The sequence below is a fragment of the Alligator sinensis genome, unplaced genomic scaffold (genome assembly GCF_000455745.1).
Source record: "Alligator sinensis unplaced genomic scaffold, ASM45574v1 scaffold250_1, whole genome shotgun sequence".
Lineage (NCBI taxonomy): Eukaryota > Metazoa > Chordata > Crocodylia > Alligatoridae > Alligator > Alligator sinensis.
The window spans coordinates 342816-363765 of record NW_005841888.1 but is presented as its reverse complement, the minus strand read 5'-3'; the positions used below and the strand labels follow the sequence as shown (position 1 = coordinate 363765).

Genomic DNA, 20950 nt, shown 5'->3' with positions numbered 1-20950 from the left:
GACGGCGGCCCCGCCGCCCTGGGCGCAGCCCCGCCGGCCGCCGGCAGGAGCAAGCGGAGCCAGCGCGGGGGCCACGTGCGGGCCGAGAGCGACGAGATGCTCATGATGCTGACCTACTCCATGGTGCCGGTAGGAGCCGGGCGGGGGGCGGTGCGGAGCGGAGCGGAGCAGCGGGGCCAAGGTCTCCCGCGGGCAGGCGCCGCCCAGGGCCCGCCAGGCTGTGCCAGGAGCTCAAGGTTACCTGCAGGGCGCTTTCTGCTGGCGGGCCTCCATGTCGTCTTGGTTTTCTTCGCACACCTGTATGTATAAAGGTGATGAGCGATCCCGGTGAGCTACCATACTCGCTCATGCCGACAAGCCTGGCCTTCGCCCCAGCTGTGTGGTTGGGCCAGGAAAAGGTATTGCCCGGTTCCCCCCAAACCCTCGCCTCTCTCCCACCAAGAGGAGGCCGACCCAAGGGACCACCACGTTCTCAGGCAGCCGGCTTCGCCTGTCTGCTTTGGTGGACGGCGGGGATGTGTTTTGTAAGGTGTCTCACACTTCGATTCGCTTTTCCTCGAGGGGGAAAGTAATTCACTCGGTCATGAAACAAATCTCATCTCTGTCCCGGACGCGCAGAAGTTAAAGCAGTGCAAAGACCTGTTTGGTCCAGCCCTGCCAGCGCAGCGATTGTGTTGTTACAAAGCAGGGTATTTCCAAAGACGGAGGCAGAGAGCCCCATGAAAAACAGGCGGTGTTCTGACAGGGTGCAGCTCAACTTGCTTAAGCGACTTGGGTGCAGACTAGACAACAACACAGCTCTGAGCAAGGATTTGGAAGGATTCCAAACTTGTTCCAAAAGAGGAGGCTATCGGTTGAAATGATCCCTTTTGCAGTCTTTGGTTTAATTAAGCCACTGCCGAAGACTTTGAGGTTAGTTACCTGTACAGTAGTATAAGATAGAGCTTTTCAAATGTATCCAAAAAAATTATAATTTGGAAGGGTTTAATGTCTATAAGAAGTGCCAGTGCAAGCAAAAGGTAGTGTACCTGCTACTGTACCCTGATACTGTAGTGCCAGATCCTGAAGCCGTTTGGCAAAACTGCACTACATTTCTCACTCTTGAATGGATTTTGTTTTCTTGGTAGAAGTTCTACTTAAGTGCATAACTATTTCCAGCGCTGAGACCTTAGGGCCTGATTCTTCTGCCTGCTAAGCAAAGCATTGCATCAAAACGTGAGGAAACTTAGTAAGACTTTGGCCCAAGTAAAGACTGAAGGCCCCAAAATAATAATAATACAAGGCAATTCCTGCTCTTTTTGCTGATATAAATAATCCTATTGATGTTTAAGGCTTACTCGCTGGAGTAACACTTTTCTGTGTTGCTCTACTCACTGAGACTATTATATTGCATAATAAGCTTGTACTTAAGTTTGAGCACTGTTAAATGCTGACATGGACAGAAGATGTTGTGCATAAAGTTACTTGTGTGTGTTTACACCTTGGACCTATGATACATCGACTTATTTAGAATACAACCATGTTTTTCACTTTTTGCACTTGAATATTGTGTTTGAAGTTCTTGATTTAAATACACAAGCAAAAAAAGTATGTAGTTACAACAACCTGCTATTTCCCCATAGTACAGATCACATTAAAAAGCCCATGTTTTCAATCCTGGTTCATTTTAAAATTCTTTTTCTGAGCTAGACTTTTTTTGTTTAATATCCCAAGTTTTTGCCAGAGCATTTTGCCTTTTGATATCATAAAGCCATGTTCTAAATTTTATTGTAAATTAGTGATAAACAAATTAAACAAATATGATGCTAATAAATGGAATTATACTGATAATGGATACTTTTTGTACTCTCGCATGTCTTACTGGAATGGATGGTCTCCAATTATTATCATTACTCTGGTAAAATTAAAGTTTAAAAGCTTGTTTTAGGTCACACCAAATCTTTGTTTGACCTGAAGTAACCATTTGTATCAGATTTGGAAAACTGAAATGTTTTCCTTCAACTTTCTTCCATTTCTTTCTCCTTTTTTTTTTAATAGAAAATAGCCATTTTGTAAAATTGAAATAAATTAATAACATATTACAATGTTTCTGAATTTACATTTTTCACAAAAAATGGCCAAAGACATTGCCCAATTTTATTAATAAATCCACTCTGCATTTGCCAACTATGGGTATGTTTTTCTGCTTGGTGTCAATTGCAGCTTTGCCTCAGAAGGATTCATGGGTAAAAATAGCGCATGCTGACTGTCAGAACAGTTTTAAAGAAGAATAGGACTTGATCCTAGTATATGTTGAGTATATTGGACCACCTGATATCAGAGAATTTGAAGAGGCAGCAGCTCAGATTTTTAAAGCATCAAATTCCTGTTGATTTCAGTAGGATTTAGATACCAAAATGAACAATCTGGATCTTAGAGTCTTCTGAGTCTTAGAGGCACTGTAGCATTTTGCAAGATTGAACCATTAGTTACCTAAGGTTAGAAGCCCCATTTTTATTCATAAAACCCCCATGTTTATTAATATGTGCTTCATTTGAGTGTATCCTCCAAAGCATCTCTTGATTTCCTCTTTTGGCACCCATTCCTGAAATTCTTATTGATACAATAATGTACATAAAATTTGCCTTACTCTGATCCCAACACACAAAGTACATAATTATTTCTGTACTCGGGGGATAAAGTCCTTCTGTTTCTCCAGTGAAAGTTCCTGGAAGTCAAGATCTGATGGTCATGTTTTTAATATATTTTGTGTTTTGACTACTTGATATGCTTCACAACATGATCCAAACTTCTTTGGGTCAATGGGATGATCCTTGTTGATCTCAGTAGACTTTGGATCAAGCTTTTCATGCTTTGTTGAATCAGGAGTAGAAGTTTTGCGAGTAGTACCTGACATAGGACATGCATAGGCTACCTTGTGCATATTCGAATTTCTAGTGATCCTGACCTATGCCTGGACCAATAATACCAGATAGGTATAACAATCGATCAGTTTGAGCAGAAAAGCATTAGGATACTAAACATTTTGTGTGCATCTGTGAGAGAGAGATTGTTGGTTTTTGCCAGTTTGTATAAGGCAGCAGAACCCCCATATCTGATCCTAGAGATCAAGATTTTAAAAAATGATGGGTAACCTTGGTCTTGTAAGTAAAACAACAAAGCCCAAAAGTGTGTCCTGAATTGTGCAGTGTTAAATGACTGCATAAGAATGCCCTCGTTCATATCAAAATTGTTTAGCTTATTTTCTAAATCAGAAATATCAGGTCTTGATTTCCTTGCTTTTGTGAGCTACAGCTTTAGTATCCATCAAATAGGGAGGAGGCCAAACTGAGTCTCATACTCTGTCTCCCTGTCCTCCTCCTACTCGTCAAAGAATTCTCTAGCTAAACTGTCTGATCAAAACTTGCAATTCCTGATGTGTTCCCTCCGCACCAAAAATAAAGTCTGTGTTGGTTATATATGCATGATAATGGGTTAGTAAAAGACAGGAGGAGAAAAATACTTTGCCATTCATCCTTAACTACAGCAGGGTAAGTAGACTGAATGGGCACGTATACACGTGCCTGATACCTGTGCTGATGCTTACTAATTGGCATGCTCCAGCAGCCTTGGTGTCATGTGTATTCAGCAACCTTGTATTTCAGAATGGCAGCAGCGGCGCTTTAACTAAAGCCCATTAAATGAGCTTTAGTTAAAACTCCCCCCCCATCATTTTGAAGCATGGGATGCCAAATACTGAAGATGCTGCTGATGCTTTAATCAGAGCAGCTCCTGAGAGTCTCTTTCCTCTCCATCCCCCACACTGGAGCACGTGTAAAGACTCCCACTATGTTAAAGCTCTCAAGGATCATAGACTTTTGAAGAATTGCAATATCACACTGTTCTACATTAGAGCTGCTTGGAAGATATCAACAGTTGAGTTTGGTGACATCTTTTGAGGTTGCAGAATTTGTTGTCATTCTGTATTAGAAAAAAAACAAAATGTTTGAATGTTTTTGTAAAAGTGGCATTGAAACATGCCTTATGGCTTAGGAGCATGGAAAATCCAGGTGTAAATCCCCTCTCTGTCTGAAACAATGATCTCTGTTGAAAAATTTTGCTTTAAATAAAGCAAAGCAGGAACTTGAACCTGGATTTCTGGCTTCCCAGGCCTCAACTCAACAAAATTCCTTGCAATTGAAAATATTTTGACTCTTTCTTCCCTGCTTCCCTATGCATAAAACAAATCACTGCTTCCTAAACTGTTCGCACATTTCCATCCTTAGGAGACAGTCCTGTGAACATTCAGGTATAGGAACAACTTCATTTTCATTAGTCATCCTATTGATTTTATTTTGCTAGATTTCAGTGGAACTACTGCTGAAAAATGTGAGTGATTTTGAAGTTGTTGAAGAAGAGGCTCTGTATTACCCTTATATTAAGGAGATTGCTACAACATGTGATCACTACGATATAGTTGTAAGATTCTGTAGGAAAGCAGGAAATGGTGTTCTTTTGGGTAATCTTTTTTGAAAATCAAAATTATGAAAGTGCTCTGCATTTTTTTCAGCCATTGAATATAGAGAAATGAGTAGTTTTGCATATACTATAGTAATTCAAAGTTTGGGGAGGCAAGATGAGAAGGTGTTTTGACCAGCTATACGAAAAGTAAACATTAATTTTGATTCTTGCAAAATAGACTTTATTAGACCCAGTCCTTAGCAGCCACTAATACCAGAGCCATGAAAACTGGCTTGCTTTTCTCTCTCTCATTTTCTGATTGGGTCTGGTAGGCAGAGTTAATGGTTCCATTTGATATAATGCTTTGTGTTACTGAATTCTTGGCATTTTCTATTGTTATCAGTTTTGTCTTTTAAAGAAAAAATGCTGCTCTCAGGCAACTTTTTAATGTTGAAACCAGGTGTTCACTTATATCTGTACCTCTCATCTTCTAATTTACCTTGAGTGAGGCAGCAGTTCATAAGCTGTGAAGAGCAATAGGCTTCTAACTTCATCATGCTATATCCAGCAGTTCCTCTGTAGATGCTATTTCCTGTGGCATACTTGCTTCTTGTGCCATATGTGGTTACACAGTAACCAAGATTACATTGATTTGCCAAAAATACTCTGTTGAGGTAATTAGATGCAGTGACTTTAGCAATCTCAGCAAAACCATTCAGATTAAAATGCCATTTGAACTGAAAAATATTTGGAATACTTGGCATGCTGTAAATTACAGTATGGAAATTGAGTTTTAGGAAAATTCAAGAAAATTCTAACGTGGAAAAAATATTAGCTATTCTTAGCTAAGCTGAATTAATGTCTAAACCTCTTAAATATAAAAGCTGTATTAATACAGTTGGTTGAAATTCAGTAATCGAAATGTATTTAATAGAATTAATGTCTTTGAATGCTTATGCTACATTCTGTGATGTCATGTTGCCAAAATAATTCATTTACCTAAAACAACTACAGTAATCATTCATAGTGTTAATGACGAATGAATTAGAAGGTAAAGATTGTAATCAATTTACCTTAGTTGGTAAGACTGAGTCACAACCTTCCTTCACCTTTTAGATTGACTTCTACTTGTTAGAGCTGTTCAAGTGTCTCTCATGTTGCTAACTGCTTGAAGTGTTGATGTAATTCTTGTCCCATCACATCCTCCCCCCCCCCAATCTTTCCTAGTGAAATAAGAAGGGGCCGAGTAAAGAGGGCCAAGTAAAGAGGGAAGATGACATCCTTAGCCTTGCTCGAGATGCCTCGGTAGATGCATACCAATGTTTGATTTGCTCTGCCAGCTACAGCATTGCATTGGTGGCTCATGTTCATTTTGTTGTCTATCACAACACCCAGGTCTTGTTCAGATGTGGTGCTAGCAAGTGTAGTACTGCTGAGCCTGTAAATGTGTTGTGGATTATTTCTCCCCTGATGGAATACTTTACATTTGTCCATATTAAATGACACCAGGTTGTTGTCTTCCCATCTTGTGAGCCTGTCTAGGTCAGCCTGTATTGTCAGTCTGTCTTCAAGTATGACCACGCTCCCCCATAGTCTGGTGTCAGCCTGTCTTCAAGTGTTGCTGTTGGCAGAAGATTGTAACAAAGACTTGGCTTAGGCATTTTATGGCTGATGGTTGCTGTTCATGGTACTACAAAGTTTTAGCTGACCGTGTGCTTGTCTCTGGTTGTCTGAAAGAAGGATGGGAGAACTGTACAAGAAGACTTAGGAGGTGATGAAAGATGCTGTATAGACAGGCTTACAGACTGAAATTCCCCATTTACACAAGAGGTGGAGCAGAGAAAATGGATGAATAAGTTTCCTCATGCGCCTCAGCTACAGAATCTCACCTCTTGAGTTGCGAGGGATCGGATAGTTGTAAATCCTCTGTTTCCCTGAATGAGTCTGCCTAAAAGAGGGCTCACTACAGCCAAATTTAGTGGTAGTTTTTAACATGTCTAGTATGAGTTGCATACAGACCCCAATCATAGAGGCCTTTGAAAAGATAGCATGTAGTTATAGCATTTTCTTCATCAACGATCTGGAAGATGAAATGGAGTGCAACTTCATCAACCTTGCAGATGACACTAAGCTGGGGGGAATAGTAGATACACTGGAGGGCAGCTAGGATTCAGAGAGACCTAGACAAATTGGAGGATGGGACCAAAAGAAATCTAACGTGGTTCAATAAAGACAAGTGCAAAGTCCTGCACTTGGGACAGAACAGTCCTATGTACCAGTACAGGCTAGGCACTGACTGTCTGGGCAGCAGCTCTGCAGAAAAGGACCTGGGGGTTACAGTGGACAAAAAGATGGACATAAGTCACCAGTGTGCCTGTGTTGTGAAGAAGGCTAACGGCATCCTGGGCTGCAGTGGTAGGTGTGCTGCCAGCAGATTGGGGGAAGTGATTCTTCCCCTGTATTTGGCACTGGTAAAGCCACATCTGGAGTACTGTGTCCAGTTTTGTCTCTCACATCCCCCCACATTACAGAAAGGATGTAGAGGAGTTGGAGAGAAACCAGCGGAGGGCAACAAAAATCGTTCGGGCCTGGGGCACATGACTTCTGAGGAGAGGCTGAGGGAACTGCACTTATTTAGTCTGGGGAAGGGAAGGCTGAGAGGGGATTTAATATCAGCCTTCAACTACCTGAAGGTTGGTTCCACAGAGGATGGAACTGGACTGTTCTCACTGGTGACAGATGACAGAACAAGGAGCAATGGTCTTAAGTTGCAGCAAGGGAAGTTTAGGTTTGATATTAGGAAAAACTCTCACAAGGAGGGTAGTAAGGCATTGGAACAGCTTGTGGAATCTCCATCCTTGGAGGTTTTTAAGACCTGGCTAGACAAAGCATTGGCTGGGATGATCTAGCTGGGGCTGGTCCTGCTTTGAGCAGGTGGCTGGACCATGTGACTTCCTGAGGTCCCTTCCAACTCTAATTTTCTATGATTTTGTGGTTCCATATGTATGTATATTCATGCATGTTGAATGGAGGCATTGTTTTTCACCAGGATCAATGAAGGATGGAGGTCAGACTGTGTCTCCTTTGGGATTTCTAAAAAAAATCTGCATGCAGTGGATGAGACATACAGTGGGAATGTTTGGTAGCTGTCTATGATCCTGCAAGATGCTGAATGCTACATGCTACCGTTAAAATGTATGGGTTTTGAAAGAGTTCAGCACGTCACAGGACTGAATATGTTACTAGGATGATACTCATCTGTTTTGAAGTAAATAAAGGAAATGTAGAAGAGACCAATATGCACCAGTGGGCATACCTACAACTTAACATTTTACTAGATATGGTTTTCTTAAGGTAGTAAATGTTACTCCTGTCTAGAGTACAAACATCAGAACAAATTTATTTGCTCTGTTTTGGGATGTATGTACCTCCCCATTATCATAGCTTCTTAGTGCCAGGAACGGATGAAATTCTAGTGCTTTCAATCCTGATTTATATTGCTGCCCCCTCTCATATTAAATAAAGCAATTATTAAGGATCACTTTATATAGCTGGTAAACAAGATGAGCTGTTGTGTGTTGGTATAATAAGGTGTCAGACTTAATACTCTGATTACATCCAGAGTTGCAGTATCTTTGAAAAATATTTTCATATCTGTTAAAATGGTACAATGCACAGGTTCTGAAAAGTAGAATTGTTACAAGAGACGCATCTAGTGAAGAACGTAATTAATGCCTAAATATTTCGTTCTTATTTTAGAAGGGTTGTAAAGTGTTAAAACGTAGTTCTAAAGCAGATAATTACTTTTTGCATTGTGGTCACATACAGGAATGAAGCAGACCAGAGATGTGGTGTTTGGTTTTCCTGTGGTAACTGATATTGTGTGTATTGTTGTAAACTTTACTTTCTTTGCTGTATTAGGTTCGGGTGATGGTGGATTTATGTAACAGCACAAAAGGGATATGCTTAACAGGTATGTCAGCAAATACTCCTGTAAACATTGCACGTAATCCTGTTTTTCTGTTGAAATAATGTATTTGGGAGAAATAAGCTTGAGGAAAAAAACAGTTTGAAATACCAAAGAATGATGCTGACAGCATGGCTACAAATATACAGTATCTTTGGTTTTATACTTTTTAAGGAGATGAATAAGAAATACTGTAGTAATAGCAATAATACCTACCTGTTGTAGATGCAAGAACTTAAAGTCCCTAGAGACATTGTTACTTGAGGTATGTTTTTGAGTCTACCCCTTCAGAGCTTATTACAGAATTAGGGATTTTGTAAAGATACTTAACCCTAAATTGTTCATAATGTTGGCATCTTTGTGGTGTTATATGAGCACTGATGACAGGTCTCTAGATCAGCATGAGACACACAGGGAAAAGGACAGGGGTTTCCTGTCACTATTGCAACTGCCATGGTTCAGGTAGGGTGGAGTTGGTGGACTCTGAAGGGCGATGTTTTCAGTTCTTGAGCAAATTGGTTTCTTGGGAATGCAACAGGGGTCCAGAACTCCCATTGATGCAGCAGTTGGAAGACATGAAAACTTTTTATGTACCCTGGGAAAACCAGAAACTAAGAAGCTAACCAAGAGCTGAGAGCTGCATCTCAGCTTTGCTAGCCAAATATACAGTTGGCAGAGTCACTTGTGCTGACTGACGTTTGAAAATAAGAGAATGAACCCTTGGGGTTTATTCAGCAAAATGGTTAAAGTGATTTGCAGTCTGGTCTGAACTGCAGTTCCATTGCTTTAATACCCATTCCCAGGATAGAGAAGATGCTAGAGACAAAAACACCTTGCAACTGCAGATGGAATTTGCAGGTGGAATTTGACTCTAACAAAGACTGTGCTGCAGACAAGTACATGTTAAAGGCATCTTGCTTTGGGTTTCAGAGTTCTAGCAGGCACAGAGCAGTGCAAATACAGGTCCCTTTGCATGGACGCCCTGTTCCTTCATTATAGATTGAATCATACTCCACTAACCTCATTAATTTTAAGTTTCCTACACTATAGATTTTGGTTACATGAAGTTTATTACTTTTGAAATACTTTTCCCACTTATATTACTATGAACAGACATTCAGGATTCTCAGTGAATTCAAGGTGATTTAGAGCACCAAGAGAGAAATTGCCGGGGGTGGGGAGAGGGAACAGGCACTTCTGGCAGATTGTCTGAAGGGATTTACTATTATCTACCAAGATGGGTAAAAACTGCAAGCATTAATTAACTACAGTGTTAATGTTAGTCTGAAACATGCTCCACTCTGCTAAGCAGTGGGTATACTGAACTTCTTAAAGCTGTCAGGTATAAAGTGAGAGAATTAGTTATTTTCATAATGCTTATTTAGGGGGCTTTTATTAACAATTTTGTAGGCCTGTTACAATGTATAATGAATATGGTTCTTTAATTACAGCAGTAATCTATTGTATTTCTCCATACTTCCTTGTTTTTGGTTTGCTTTGTTTTTTGTTTTAGTTATATATATAACATGTACTAGAAATCCTGAAGGATAAATAACATGCCACTTCTTATACCAGTGTTTTTATGTGAATAATTTACTTCTGCCAGGTAAGAATTATGGGCTTGCATCTCATTTACATTAAGGCCCTTTTACATTGCTCTGTCAGTTTGAAGACTCTTTAAAGTACTTCCGAGTGCCACCTATTATCATTTACAGTGTTAAAGGAGATAGCAGAAATATGGATGGAAGATGGATGATAATTTTTATTTACCCAGAGGAGAACTGGCTTAGACATAGTCAAAGTTATAGAGCAGAATTGGCAAGCTTTCCCTAGTTTCCCTTTATTACGTATGTTCCTTGAATAACTAAAAGCAAATCCAGTATCTAATATTATCCAGTAGGGAATTTCTGTGAGCAAGTAAATCCAGTCCAGAAGAGAAAGTGATTTAAATGTAAAATAAGCCATTTTTTTGGCCTGTAGTTTTAAAAGCCTGTTTCAAACATCTGAATTCCTTGTGAAGATGCACACAAGTGTGTCCTTTTACTGAATGTTTTCTAAGGGATTTTTTTCCTCATGACATTCACAACACTTCTCTTGAAGTATAGAGTCATTTTATCACTGCCCCAAGTATGGAACAACAATTCCTGGATTATTTTGGTCCATATTACCGGAAAGGCATAGAAACCTCTCTAATTAATTCATTCAACTGCACTGAGATTATACTGCAGAGACTGTTCTTTGTCAGATCTTTATCAATGGAAATTTGAGATATAACTGGTCTTGGGATGCAAAAATGGGTATTTTATAATTGCTGTAGTCATAATCTTTCAGCAAGTATAGCTGGGTCTGCACTAATGCCACAGTAGTTATTTTAATACAAAATAGTTAGGCCCATAGGTCCAAGATATAATGTTAATCCGTTGAGTTTAGCTTTTGTTTTACTTCTGTTGTTATGCTCATTTTGTTTCTCTCTCTTGTGTTCTTTTATTTGTTCGTGCTTTAGGCCCCCCTGGCCCTCCAGGTAAGATACTCTTTCAGCTGTAATACTATAGGCATATTGAGACGGTTACTGGTTTAAAAATAAGCATATAGAAAAAATATCTGTGACAAAAGTAGTTTTGCATTACTGAATAATATAAGGGAGGAATGAATTAATACATTTCCTGAAGACTAGCCCTTTACTGTGATTTAATTAACATTTCTCAAGAGAGAGAAAAAAATACTTGAATGCTGGATATTTGGAAGTTCTTGTAGCTTGACTGCAATGTGGCCAGAGGTTGTAATGTTTGTGTAGAGGAAAATCAATTCTGCCCTTTTTTTCTGTCTATTCTTATGAGGCTCCTGTCATCATCTAACCTGTTCTAGTGATTTTGCTTTAACTGCCAGCTGATCTTAGGGTGTCATGCCCATCCACTAACACATTACTTTCAGTATTTTAGCTATTTCCATGAATTAACTGTAATAACTTAAGAACTTCAGATATATGCTACAGAAGTACAAAAAGTGCTTTGCAAATGTTAACAACTTCACCTTTGTAACCTTTGTGCAGGATAAATGGTTGTTTTCTTTTTCTTAGGGCAGTTCCATATTTCAGTTAAAGTCATTCTGGTCTAAATGCTTTGAATTTTAAAATGTAATGCCTAAGTTACTTTATGCTCAGCAGTTTGCTTCACTACTTCCTTCCCAATAAGGCATGCAGCACTGGGCTCTGGGAAATAGCTTTCTGTCTTGTACAGGAAATCTGATTAGCTCTTCCATGCAGAGGCTAATGGCAGTATGAGGGCTGCACCAGACCTTTGCCTATCACTGTTGCCTGGTCTGGGCTGCAATAGTAGCAGTCCAATAGAAGCAGAGTGAGGACAGCAACGACACCAGTTCAGAAGGTGAAAGTGAAGGTGTGTGTGGAAAGCATGTTCCACACTGCGGGCAGAGGGACAGCAGTCCCATTTTTGTATTGATTACCAGGACACTTAACTATTTTATAGAGGGGGAATCTGAAGAGGTTAAAAGGTCCAGATTTTTAAAGGGGCTTGCTAAACAGGCAGAAAAGAACTGAACTTCACCATCCAGCTTCTATTCACATTTTCAAAACCAGAGCTTAGGCAACTCCTAAGTCCCTTTGATGCCTAATTTTGGCATTTTCAGTCTGACCCTTATTCGTGCTGCCACCACACAGCCAGTGAGCTGCTTGGAGTGGAAGATGAAGATGGGCTCTGAAGCAGTTCTCGTAAACTATGCAAGGGAATGTCTGCCTCACCAGCACGTCCCAGTCCTGCAGAGGTGCTCTGTGCATGCCGCAACCTGCCCACACCTGGTTTAAAAGTGTGACCCCATACCTGCTTAAATGTATGGGAAGGGTTGCCTCTAAGGGGACAGAGCCCAGTAGAGGTTCCTGTCCTTGGTCTATCAGCCAGGTACCATGCTATCCTCTTAGGCATGTAAGCTGGGCTTCTCTCCACGTTTTCTTCCTGGTTTGTTTGGGCAGTTTTTTGCTCAGCTAGGGGACTTCTGAGAATTTCTTTACTAGGCAATTCAGTATCCTCAAGTACTCTCTGGTACTACCATATTTGGGCCTGAAAATCCTACTAGGTGTTGGGCCACCTAGGATTTAGGGGTTGTTTAAGGTTGTTGAAGCTCTGATAGATCTGAAGTCTTACTCTTCCCTTTCTGTTGAGTGTGTGGGGGATGGGGGCAGAGAGGGGAGCTCATTCTAATCTTATTAGTCGAGTTTCCCTAGAAGACTTTAGCTTCCTGAATGCATATATATTTTTATGCATGCCTGTGTGCTACTTAACTAGGTAACATTTTTTAGTTGGTAGCAATGCAGTACTACCAAAGTGATACAAAATAATTGGAATATTCTGGTGATTCTGGCTGTTTTAACTTCAACATATTGTTATTCTTATATGAATATTTCTGACAATCATGTAGAATCCTTCAGCCATTTATTAGCAAATACACCCACTCCAAACAATAAGGTGATTATTTCAATATTATGTTTTCCATCATAAAATTATTTTTTTCAGAATAAAATGAATGTTAGATCCATAAGGCATTAATTAAGTACTAAATATTATGAAATGCATAATATAAGCTACAGGGGTTTAGGCTGTCTGCCTAATATAAGCCATACACATGTCTGCATGTGTTTGCACATGTGGCAGCTATTATTTATGTTATTCATTTCAAGTAATTAAAACTTTAATTAATTTAATTTGTTCATTGTTTATTTCATCATCAAATCTTGACGAATGCTTTTTTTCTACTGGAGAATTTCTTTTGTGCTCAGCTGGTCTAATAAATGGACATACAATATGATGCACTACTTTTTCATTTAGAGGGATTTTTTGAGGTACCGGTATGTATTCTTCGACATTCATGTCCTTCAACACCTACCTTTCACAATAAACAGGGATGGTTCTAAGATGGTCAATTTGTTTATGTGTAATTGCTATTTAAGGATGGTTCCTTTGGTTCTGTACATGTTTTTTTCACATTCGGGTTCTGATTCAGGGAAACAGTTAACTTATTTAAGCCCTGTTAGGTCAACAGGAGTAAAGATGTGCTTAAGGTTAAGCATGTATTAAGCACTTTTTATAGACAAGGATGCATCCCTGAATCAGGTCCCTAAAATTATGTTCAGTTTAGTTTCATAGATTTCATAGATTTCATAGACATTAGGGCTGGAAGGGACCACGGAAGATCATCGAGTCCAGCCCCCCGCCCAAAGGGCAGGAAGTCAGCCGGGGTCACAGGATCCCAGCAAGATAAGCATCCAGTTTGCTCTTGAAGGTGTTCAATGTAGGCGCTTGAACCACCTCCGGTGGCAGGCTGTTCTAGACCTTGGGGGCTCGGACAGTAAAGAAATTCTTCCTTATGTCCAGCCTGAAATGGTCTTGTAGTAGTTTATGACCGTTCGACCTCGTCATCCCTTGGGGCACTCTGGTGAACAAACGTTCCCCCAGATACTGGTGGTCACCCCTGATAAACTTGTAGGTGGCCATCAGATCACCCCTGAGCCTGCGCTTTTCCAGGCTAAAGAGCCCCAGGGCTCTCAGCCTGTCATCATAGGGTCTGCTTCCCTGACCTCTGATCATGCACATGGCTCTTCTCTGGACTCTCTCAAGCTTCTCCACATCCTTTTTGAATTGTGGAGCCCAAAAATGGACGCAGTACTCCAGCTGCGGCCTCACCAAGGCCGAGTACAAGGGGAGAATGACGTCCCGGGATTTGCTTGAGAAGCATCTATGGATGCAAGTCAGCGTTTTGGTCGCTTTAGTTTATTACAGCAGAGGTCCTAACACTGGTATAAGAAACAGGAGGTACGAAGTCTAGATCTAATGATAAAGCTAGGGATGGCAAAATTCATGCCGTTGAATTTAAACTAGAACCTTCCTTCCTCCAAATGTATGAATATCCTCTGTAAAGTAATGTGTGCAAAAGCTGAGGGATGGGAGGCTTTAGAAACAGCAGCTTTGAGAATAACTGTGGAATCTTTGAAGTTCAAATTCCCTCTGATTCCAGTCAAATGCGATTTGTGGGCTGCTGCGTGTGTTCCATTTTATTCCCTTGGTAGTCTCAGAAGTAGGGCAGGAATTAGGTTCAAACAGGAATATTTATTGTTTGCAGAGTGCAGGCTTCCATCTACTGAAAAATAGAGGGTGCTTAATCACGTTTTCCTTTAAACAGTGGTTTAAATGGGAGCAAATGTTTGGTCTAACTTCAAAAGATTTATAAAATCCATAACTTAAGAAACAGTTATAGTTTCTCACATTGTTGTGTTTTCATTTTCCTAGTAAAAACCAAAATGCTGGTCATCGAAGCAAGGTAGAGTAAGTGGGCCTTGAGCATGGGAGCAACACACAGTTTAGGTTAGGCAGTTGTTTCTCTTCAGACCCATGGTAGAGCAAAGAACACCAGCACAAATGCAACTATGTCCCATGGGCTGTGATAGTAGCCCCTGCTGTGGCATGTCCCCCATGTCACTGGTCACCCCTCTTTCCTCAATTCCCTTGTCCCATGCAGAGGGTGGATAAGGAGCACTGCTGCACGTTACCAAATGCTTGTGCAGTTGTATTGTACTTCGCCTCCTATTCCACGCTCAGCAGAACTGCTCTGGTTTTATTGTATTTTGGGGACTTGTAGTTTCAGATTTTACTCTCAAATACTGTCCTTAATCAAAGCATTAAATGGATAAAATAGACTTTTGGCTTTGGACTTTTGACTTCTTTTTCTTATGTCCCCTTATTTCATTCTCTATTTCCCTTCTCACTTGACTGACTTCCAGCTACAGGGGCAATTACTTGCTGTCTTCTCTTGCTGCTTTAATTGCAATTCTTTCTTGCCGCCTTTCCTCCTATATCTGGCCAGCTGCAGCTTGGCAGTACCTAATCGTTCTAACAGGTAGGGAATTGTTATCATCACTTTAGTGAGAGGTTAGTTGATGCCAGAGAAGTTACAGGAGATTAGTCCAAGACCACACAGTTAGGGGCAGAGACAGGAACAGATTAGAACTCCTACTTCTTTCTTGGTGGTTCTCAACCATCTTTCAGTGACAGCTTGTTAGAAACAAAAACAGGCCTGGCAACCTTATTCCATAGTTTTAGAATCCTTCTCCCATCCAGCCAAAGATGGTCATGTCCCCCATGTATTTTAGACCCTCATTTTGCAATCCCAGGGACCAGAATCAAACTGTCTTTCTATTGAGCTTTCTTCAAAATGTATAGCACCAATTTGTCAGTGACAGTTTTGTGAAATGATTGTGATATCTTAAGGCATTTATACACATGCTTTGGGAGTGAGCTTTACAGTGGCTCATGGAGGCTTGTTTTAAGTACAGCTCATTCGATGAGCATCCCCACTGCCATTTTTAAGTGAGGGGATGCTGATACATGAGACACTGGAGTCTGCTGGAGTGCAGTAATTACCATGTTTCAGCAGACTTGATTAATTGTACATTCCACACTGCCAAAGTGCCTCACTTATTTTGGTTTACACATTGGTGTCAGAAAATGGATGAACAGAATTTGCAGTGGAGGATATGCCATACTTTGAAACCCAATAATGGCAGGTTCTAGACATCTGCTATATAATAAGTGCAGCAACTTTAAGGATGGAAAAATGTTAATGGTTTTCAATTGCTGTACATGATCTTGTCCTGTTGGTTTGTTCAGGGCCCCCTGGACTCGACGGATTACCTGGCTACAATGGAACTGATGGAATTCCAGGCCTCCCAGGGCCTAAGGGGGAGCCAGGAGTAAATGGAAGAAGAGGAAAAATAGGTACTTTGACAGACAGTGTAATAAAGCCTTCTTAATACTGTACATTTGTATTGTAGGTGCTGGACAGAGGAAATGAAATTCAGTATATGGGGAATTTTGTTTATAGACATCTAATAGGGGAGAGTTCTGCCCTTGCTGACATAGACATAGTTTCCACTGACTTTATCAGCTTTAAACCAGTTTGACTTCATGGACTTCTGTGATGCCATCACTCCAGATTTATGCTGCACTGAGGCCATAGCAAGCATAGTATAGTATACTCACTAATTAGAGGTGCACAATAGGGTCCAAAACATGGTTGGGGCTCTAGGCGCTACCATAATGTAAATTAGTGGGGCTGACCTGCACTCTAACAATACTTTGCACTACTATATGCCATTTATGAGGACCCCAAATGTGATTGGAAACATTCAGCTTCCCAAAACAGCAGCATGAATGAACATGTAGTAGAGAGGTTATATGTTGTTAAGTGTATACATGACCATGGCCAAGCAGGGAATAGTGTCCCAGCTTCTTGCAGTGACCTGAATTCTCCAGTGTGGCCTAGGAGCACTGGACCCAGAGACCCTGATGTATTTACTGTGCTGATTGTGGAGGGTGGGACCAAAAGGTCCACTGTTCACATCAGAACAAGTGTGTGAAAGCAATGTTATTCATCTCCTGTCTACCTAACGCAGTAGTATCTACTTAATACCTACCATTAAGAAACACATTTAGTTTGTTTAATCTTATTTGGCAGTATGGGCCCAAAGCTGACATGGGCCCAAAGATGCGACTTAAAAGCTGGGCTGGTTGGGAGGTGTACATTTCACACTGCCAAAGTGCCTTGCTCCCAGAAACAGCCAAAGGAACCAATACTAATGGAGTTTTTTGTTGGCTGACCACAGCAAAGCGTTCATGATTCGGTGGCTATGGTGGCTGAACTGTCACCTTTGTGTGCCCTGTAGAGGCTTGACAGTGGGTTGGATTGGGGAAGTTGTCTGCTACAACCTAGTCACCACAAGTTTGGAGGATAAGCAATTGGCTTGAATCTCCAGGAATGTGATTTTAATTCTTTCAAACACCATTTGGGGTTAAATTTAGAAAACAGGGTGAATCCTGCCTCTATTAGATATAATGGCAGTTTACCAATGACTTTAGGATTTCATCTCAGAACTCCTAGTATATTTTGTGTTTCACTGTTGAATCATTTTAAATAGTTGAGTTGCATGTAAAAAAAAAAAAAATGGTATTTTTATACCCAGTATCTACCAACTGGTTGAGTGATTCACACTGGCATCAGAACTTTGCAGCTCTACTGGTAGCACAATTGTTTGCTTTTCTGTAGTTGCTAACATCTTTGTGTTTTGGGAGAGAGAGAAAAGCAGAAAGAACAAAGTTTTGACACACAAATTATACAAACACATTTTGTTCTTTTTCATTTTTTTCCCCTTACTGCATAATGTGCTGACGGAGGTTGCTTGGAGTCATAAGACTCAACAATGCAATGTGGTGTTTAACATTTTACTAAGTGGTCAGCTGCATAAAGCATCTGGACCGGTCATTCTCATAGCTAGTGTGGAGGCAGGATGAAGAGGCAGCATGAGGACATTACTAGGAAATGAAGGCTGCACGCTATCATGATGTCAGAAAAATAAAATGTTAAGAACACAATAAAGGTAATTTTACTAGAAGAGGAGATTTTTTGTTTTTCTTGGCTCAAGTTATCATGCTACCAACAACGAGTGCAGTATTATCTTAAAAGACAGCCAAGTGGAGTTGTATTGATGGCTGTTTTTTTTTTTCTTCATGTTCTACAAAATCATGGACAGTATCTGAAAGCAAGTGATTGTGAATAACAGTTCCCTCAAAATTTGTTTTTAAATAGCATTCAGGAAGGTTTAATTGACTAGCAAAGAAAAATAAAGGAAAGCCGGCAAAGCAGCCTATGAAAAGTTTTGTGCTAAAAGTAATAAAGCAGTAAGTGTTTTCTGGTGGCTGGTGGGTAGATAGAAGTCAGAATTCTTGTGTTCTGAGCTGATTCCCTAGTGGCACATTTTTTCTCACTTTTTTCCTCTTTCCTCATAGTGGTCATCTCCCAGAAACACTCATGTTGGTGCCAAGCACTTCAGACTCCATTTCTAAGCATCCCATGCCAGGCACCCAAAATTACAGAGCATTTGTTTAAAGACAACCCCCCCCCCCCCGCCCCAGTGACCTGTGCATTATACAAGTATTTTGAAACCTTACTATTCGTCTACAGAACTTTTTGTTTTTTCTTCTTGATCATAAAAAATAATTGGAAGCTACAACACTGATAAACAGCATGTCAAATAAAATGACTGGTTTAATACTGCATAAATAATATGTGCTGGGTATTTACCATTAAGACAAAAAAGGAAGGGAAGGTACATTTACTTTAGAAATTATTTCCTTATAAATATATTTATTCACAGTCATGGCTAACATGTTGTTCTTGTCTAGGTTTACCAGGACCGAAAGGTGATCAAGGAGAGAGAGGAGAAAAAGGAGACCCTGGTGAGCTGGGTTTACCTGGCAAAGATGGGGTGCCAGGAGCAAAAGGCTCAAGAGGAGCAAAGGGTGATAAAGGGGATGCAAACAACAACGTGATATTGGAAGGTAAGAACAAACATTTCTACAACGTCCTGTGACACAGAAATACACAATCCAATAAAGCTGCCTGCCCTCTACAGCACTAAGGTATTCTGCAAAAGTAGCCCCAAGCACTTCAGTTTACTGTAATAATTTAAGCTACTGCTAAAGCAATGCCATTAGTACTTTCTTTGGCTTAAACATTTAAAGTCACTTACAGTGAAATATCCAAAGAGGTGCAGGGGCCACAGAAAGTCCCGAGAGAGAGGCACTGCAGCAGTTCTGCTTGGAAAATCATACAAGGGTGCACAGGTAGGGTCTGACACTATACAGTTGGGCTGGGCTTAATCCCAGTTGTGGGTAGCTGAGCATATTCGAGGGTTTGGAAGCAGCTGGTAGAGCCCCCCTCCCATGGGATTATGCTCCTCATCCTGGTGTAGCTCCCCACAAAAACTCTTTTACTCAGACTTTGGACAGAGAGATGTACGCATTTCCAGTCCATTTTCATTCAGTAACTTTCCCCTTCATCTTGCAGTTTTTCCTATTAGAAAACGATGGGCAGGTTTCCACCTAGGAATGCATGGTGGAGGCCTCTTGCCAGCCACAAATAATTGCTGCCTAAAATTACAGCACTGGAGCTTCAGACTCTGAGGTCTCAGAAAGCAGGAAGGGTAGTCCTGCTTTTAATTACAGCCCCATGTTCTCTTTGGTTGCGACACAGCCACAATGCCAAAAGGATAGGATAAAACAATTTAGTTGTGATAGTTTGAAAAACACATCAGACTTTTTTTTTTTTTTAAAAACCTGGCTACAATTAAAAGCAATAGCTGTCACAAATAGGTCAGGAGCCTGCTACTTTGTTATTGAGAACCACAGGGAAAGCAGTGAAATATGTATCAAATCATTTCTGTTATTGTTATACATTTCCATTTGTTTGCTTGCTCACAGATGTGGGGAGGTATGTGTTTGGAACAGACATGTGCGTAGCTTATTCCTGTAGTAAATATCATTGTATTGCACCACTTCGTTCAACTCTGTGCCTTCAGACAGGGCCCATGTGTGGGAGCGATCACCAGGCAAAAGCTATATTAGAAGTACCCGCAAGCTTCTTTTTGTCTATCAAATCCAACGCATATAGGAAGCCAGCTATGTAAGGCGCATTCACCTCTACTACCTTAATCTCTACTCTGCTTTATGCCTAGGTACCAAAGGTGAGCCAGGGGCCCCAGGGCCACCTGGCCCACCAGGGCCACCAGGTCCTCCAGGTCCTCCCGGTCCACCAGGGAAACGCAAAGCAAAAGCCCAGATTCAAGAGAACATGTACAGCAGCAAGTGCACAGGTCGGTGCTGGTGTCTGGGATTTGTGCATTTACATTTTTGCCATTATGGCAGGTACTAGGTTACATTTGCTATGAGCCTCTGATCCCCTGAAGCACTCAAGCATGTACTCAGCTACGTTGGCTTCAATGAGACTACTCACAAGCTTGATCTCAAGCCTGTGCTTAAGAATTTTGCTCTATCCTAGGCCAGTGAGGTGGCATGCAGTCCCTGTTAATACCTCCTGCTTTTACATTTGTGGCTAAACATTTCCATATGATGTTCTGTGCTGGACAGGGTGAGGCTGGGGAGTAAATAGGTTCTCTGAGTTATAAGAGGATGTAGGAGGGAATTAAAAACAAGTCCTTTTGTGGAGTGGGTAAAAAATAATTGCCAAAGAGAATAAAAAATCCTTAAATCCTAAAAGACAATGATATTCATGCAGGGTACCATGGCATCCTGGGGTGCCTCAAGATCCTTTCAGGGGTGCCTCAGGGTGCAACAATGTAAGTATTATTAGAGGTATAAACATGATTCACAAGATAAACCAGATATTTCAAGTAGAAATCCATAGTTATATTTCTGAATTCTTTGCAATAGAAAAACTGCCCTTTTGTGTTTCTGTGGGCAAAAATTAGCATACAAACAAAGAGCTAGCATTTTCCCAGGGGTGCCTCAAGTATAGATCCAGTGGTGCTGTACATCGAAAAATATTGAGAACCAGTGATATAAGGGATATTGTAGTTTGCTTGAAGTATTTGGGGAAAAGAATGACTGGGATTGGGAGTAAACTTGAATGAAAGGAAAACCGGAAAATATTTGCAAATACTTTTTGAAATCTTTACTACTTTTG

The 20950-nt window shown here is 40.6% G+C and overlaps 1 protein-coding gene across 3 annotated transcripts in view; it reads left to right on the top strand.

The window, feature by feature from the left end:
* The window catches only part of GLDN (gliomedin), a 50425-nt gene that overhangs the window by 7914 nt on the left and 21561 nt on the right, over positions 1-20950 (top strand). For 2 of the 3 annotated variants that reach the window (XM_025197021.1, XM_025197019.1), the window contains exons 1-6: positions 15-129; positions 8362-8413; positions 10911-10928; positions 16081-16188; positions 18652-18807; positions 19983-20120. In XM_025197021.1, the coding sequence (XP_025052806.1) occupies positions 97-129; positions 8362-8413; positions 10911-10928; positions 16081-16188; positions 18652-18807; positions 19983-20120 (505 nt within the window). In that variant the 5' untranslated portion in view covers positions 15-96. Of the gene's footprint in view, positions 1-14; positions 130-8361; positions 8414-10910; positions 10929-16080; positions 16189-18651; positions 18808-19982; positions 20121-20950 lie in introns of those variants that run through there. The other variant, XM_025197020.1, reaches the window with a different exon arrangement.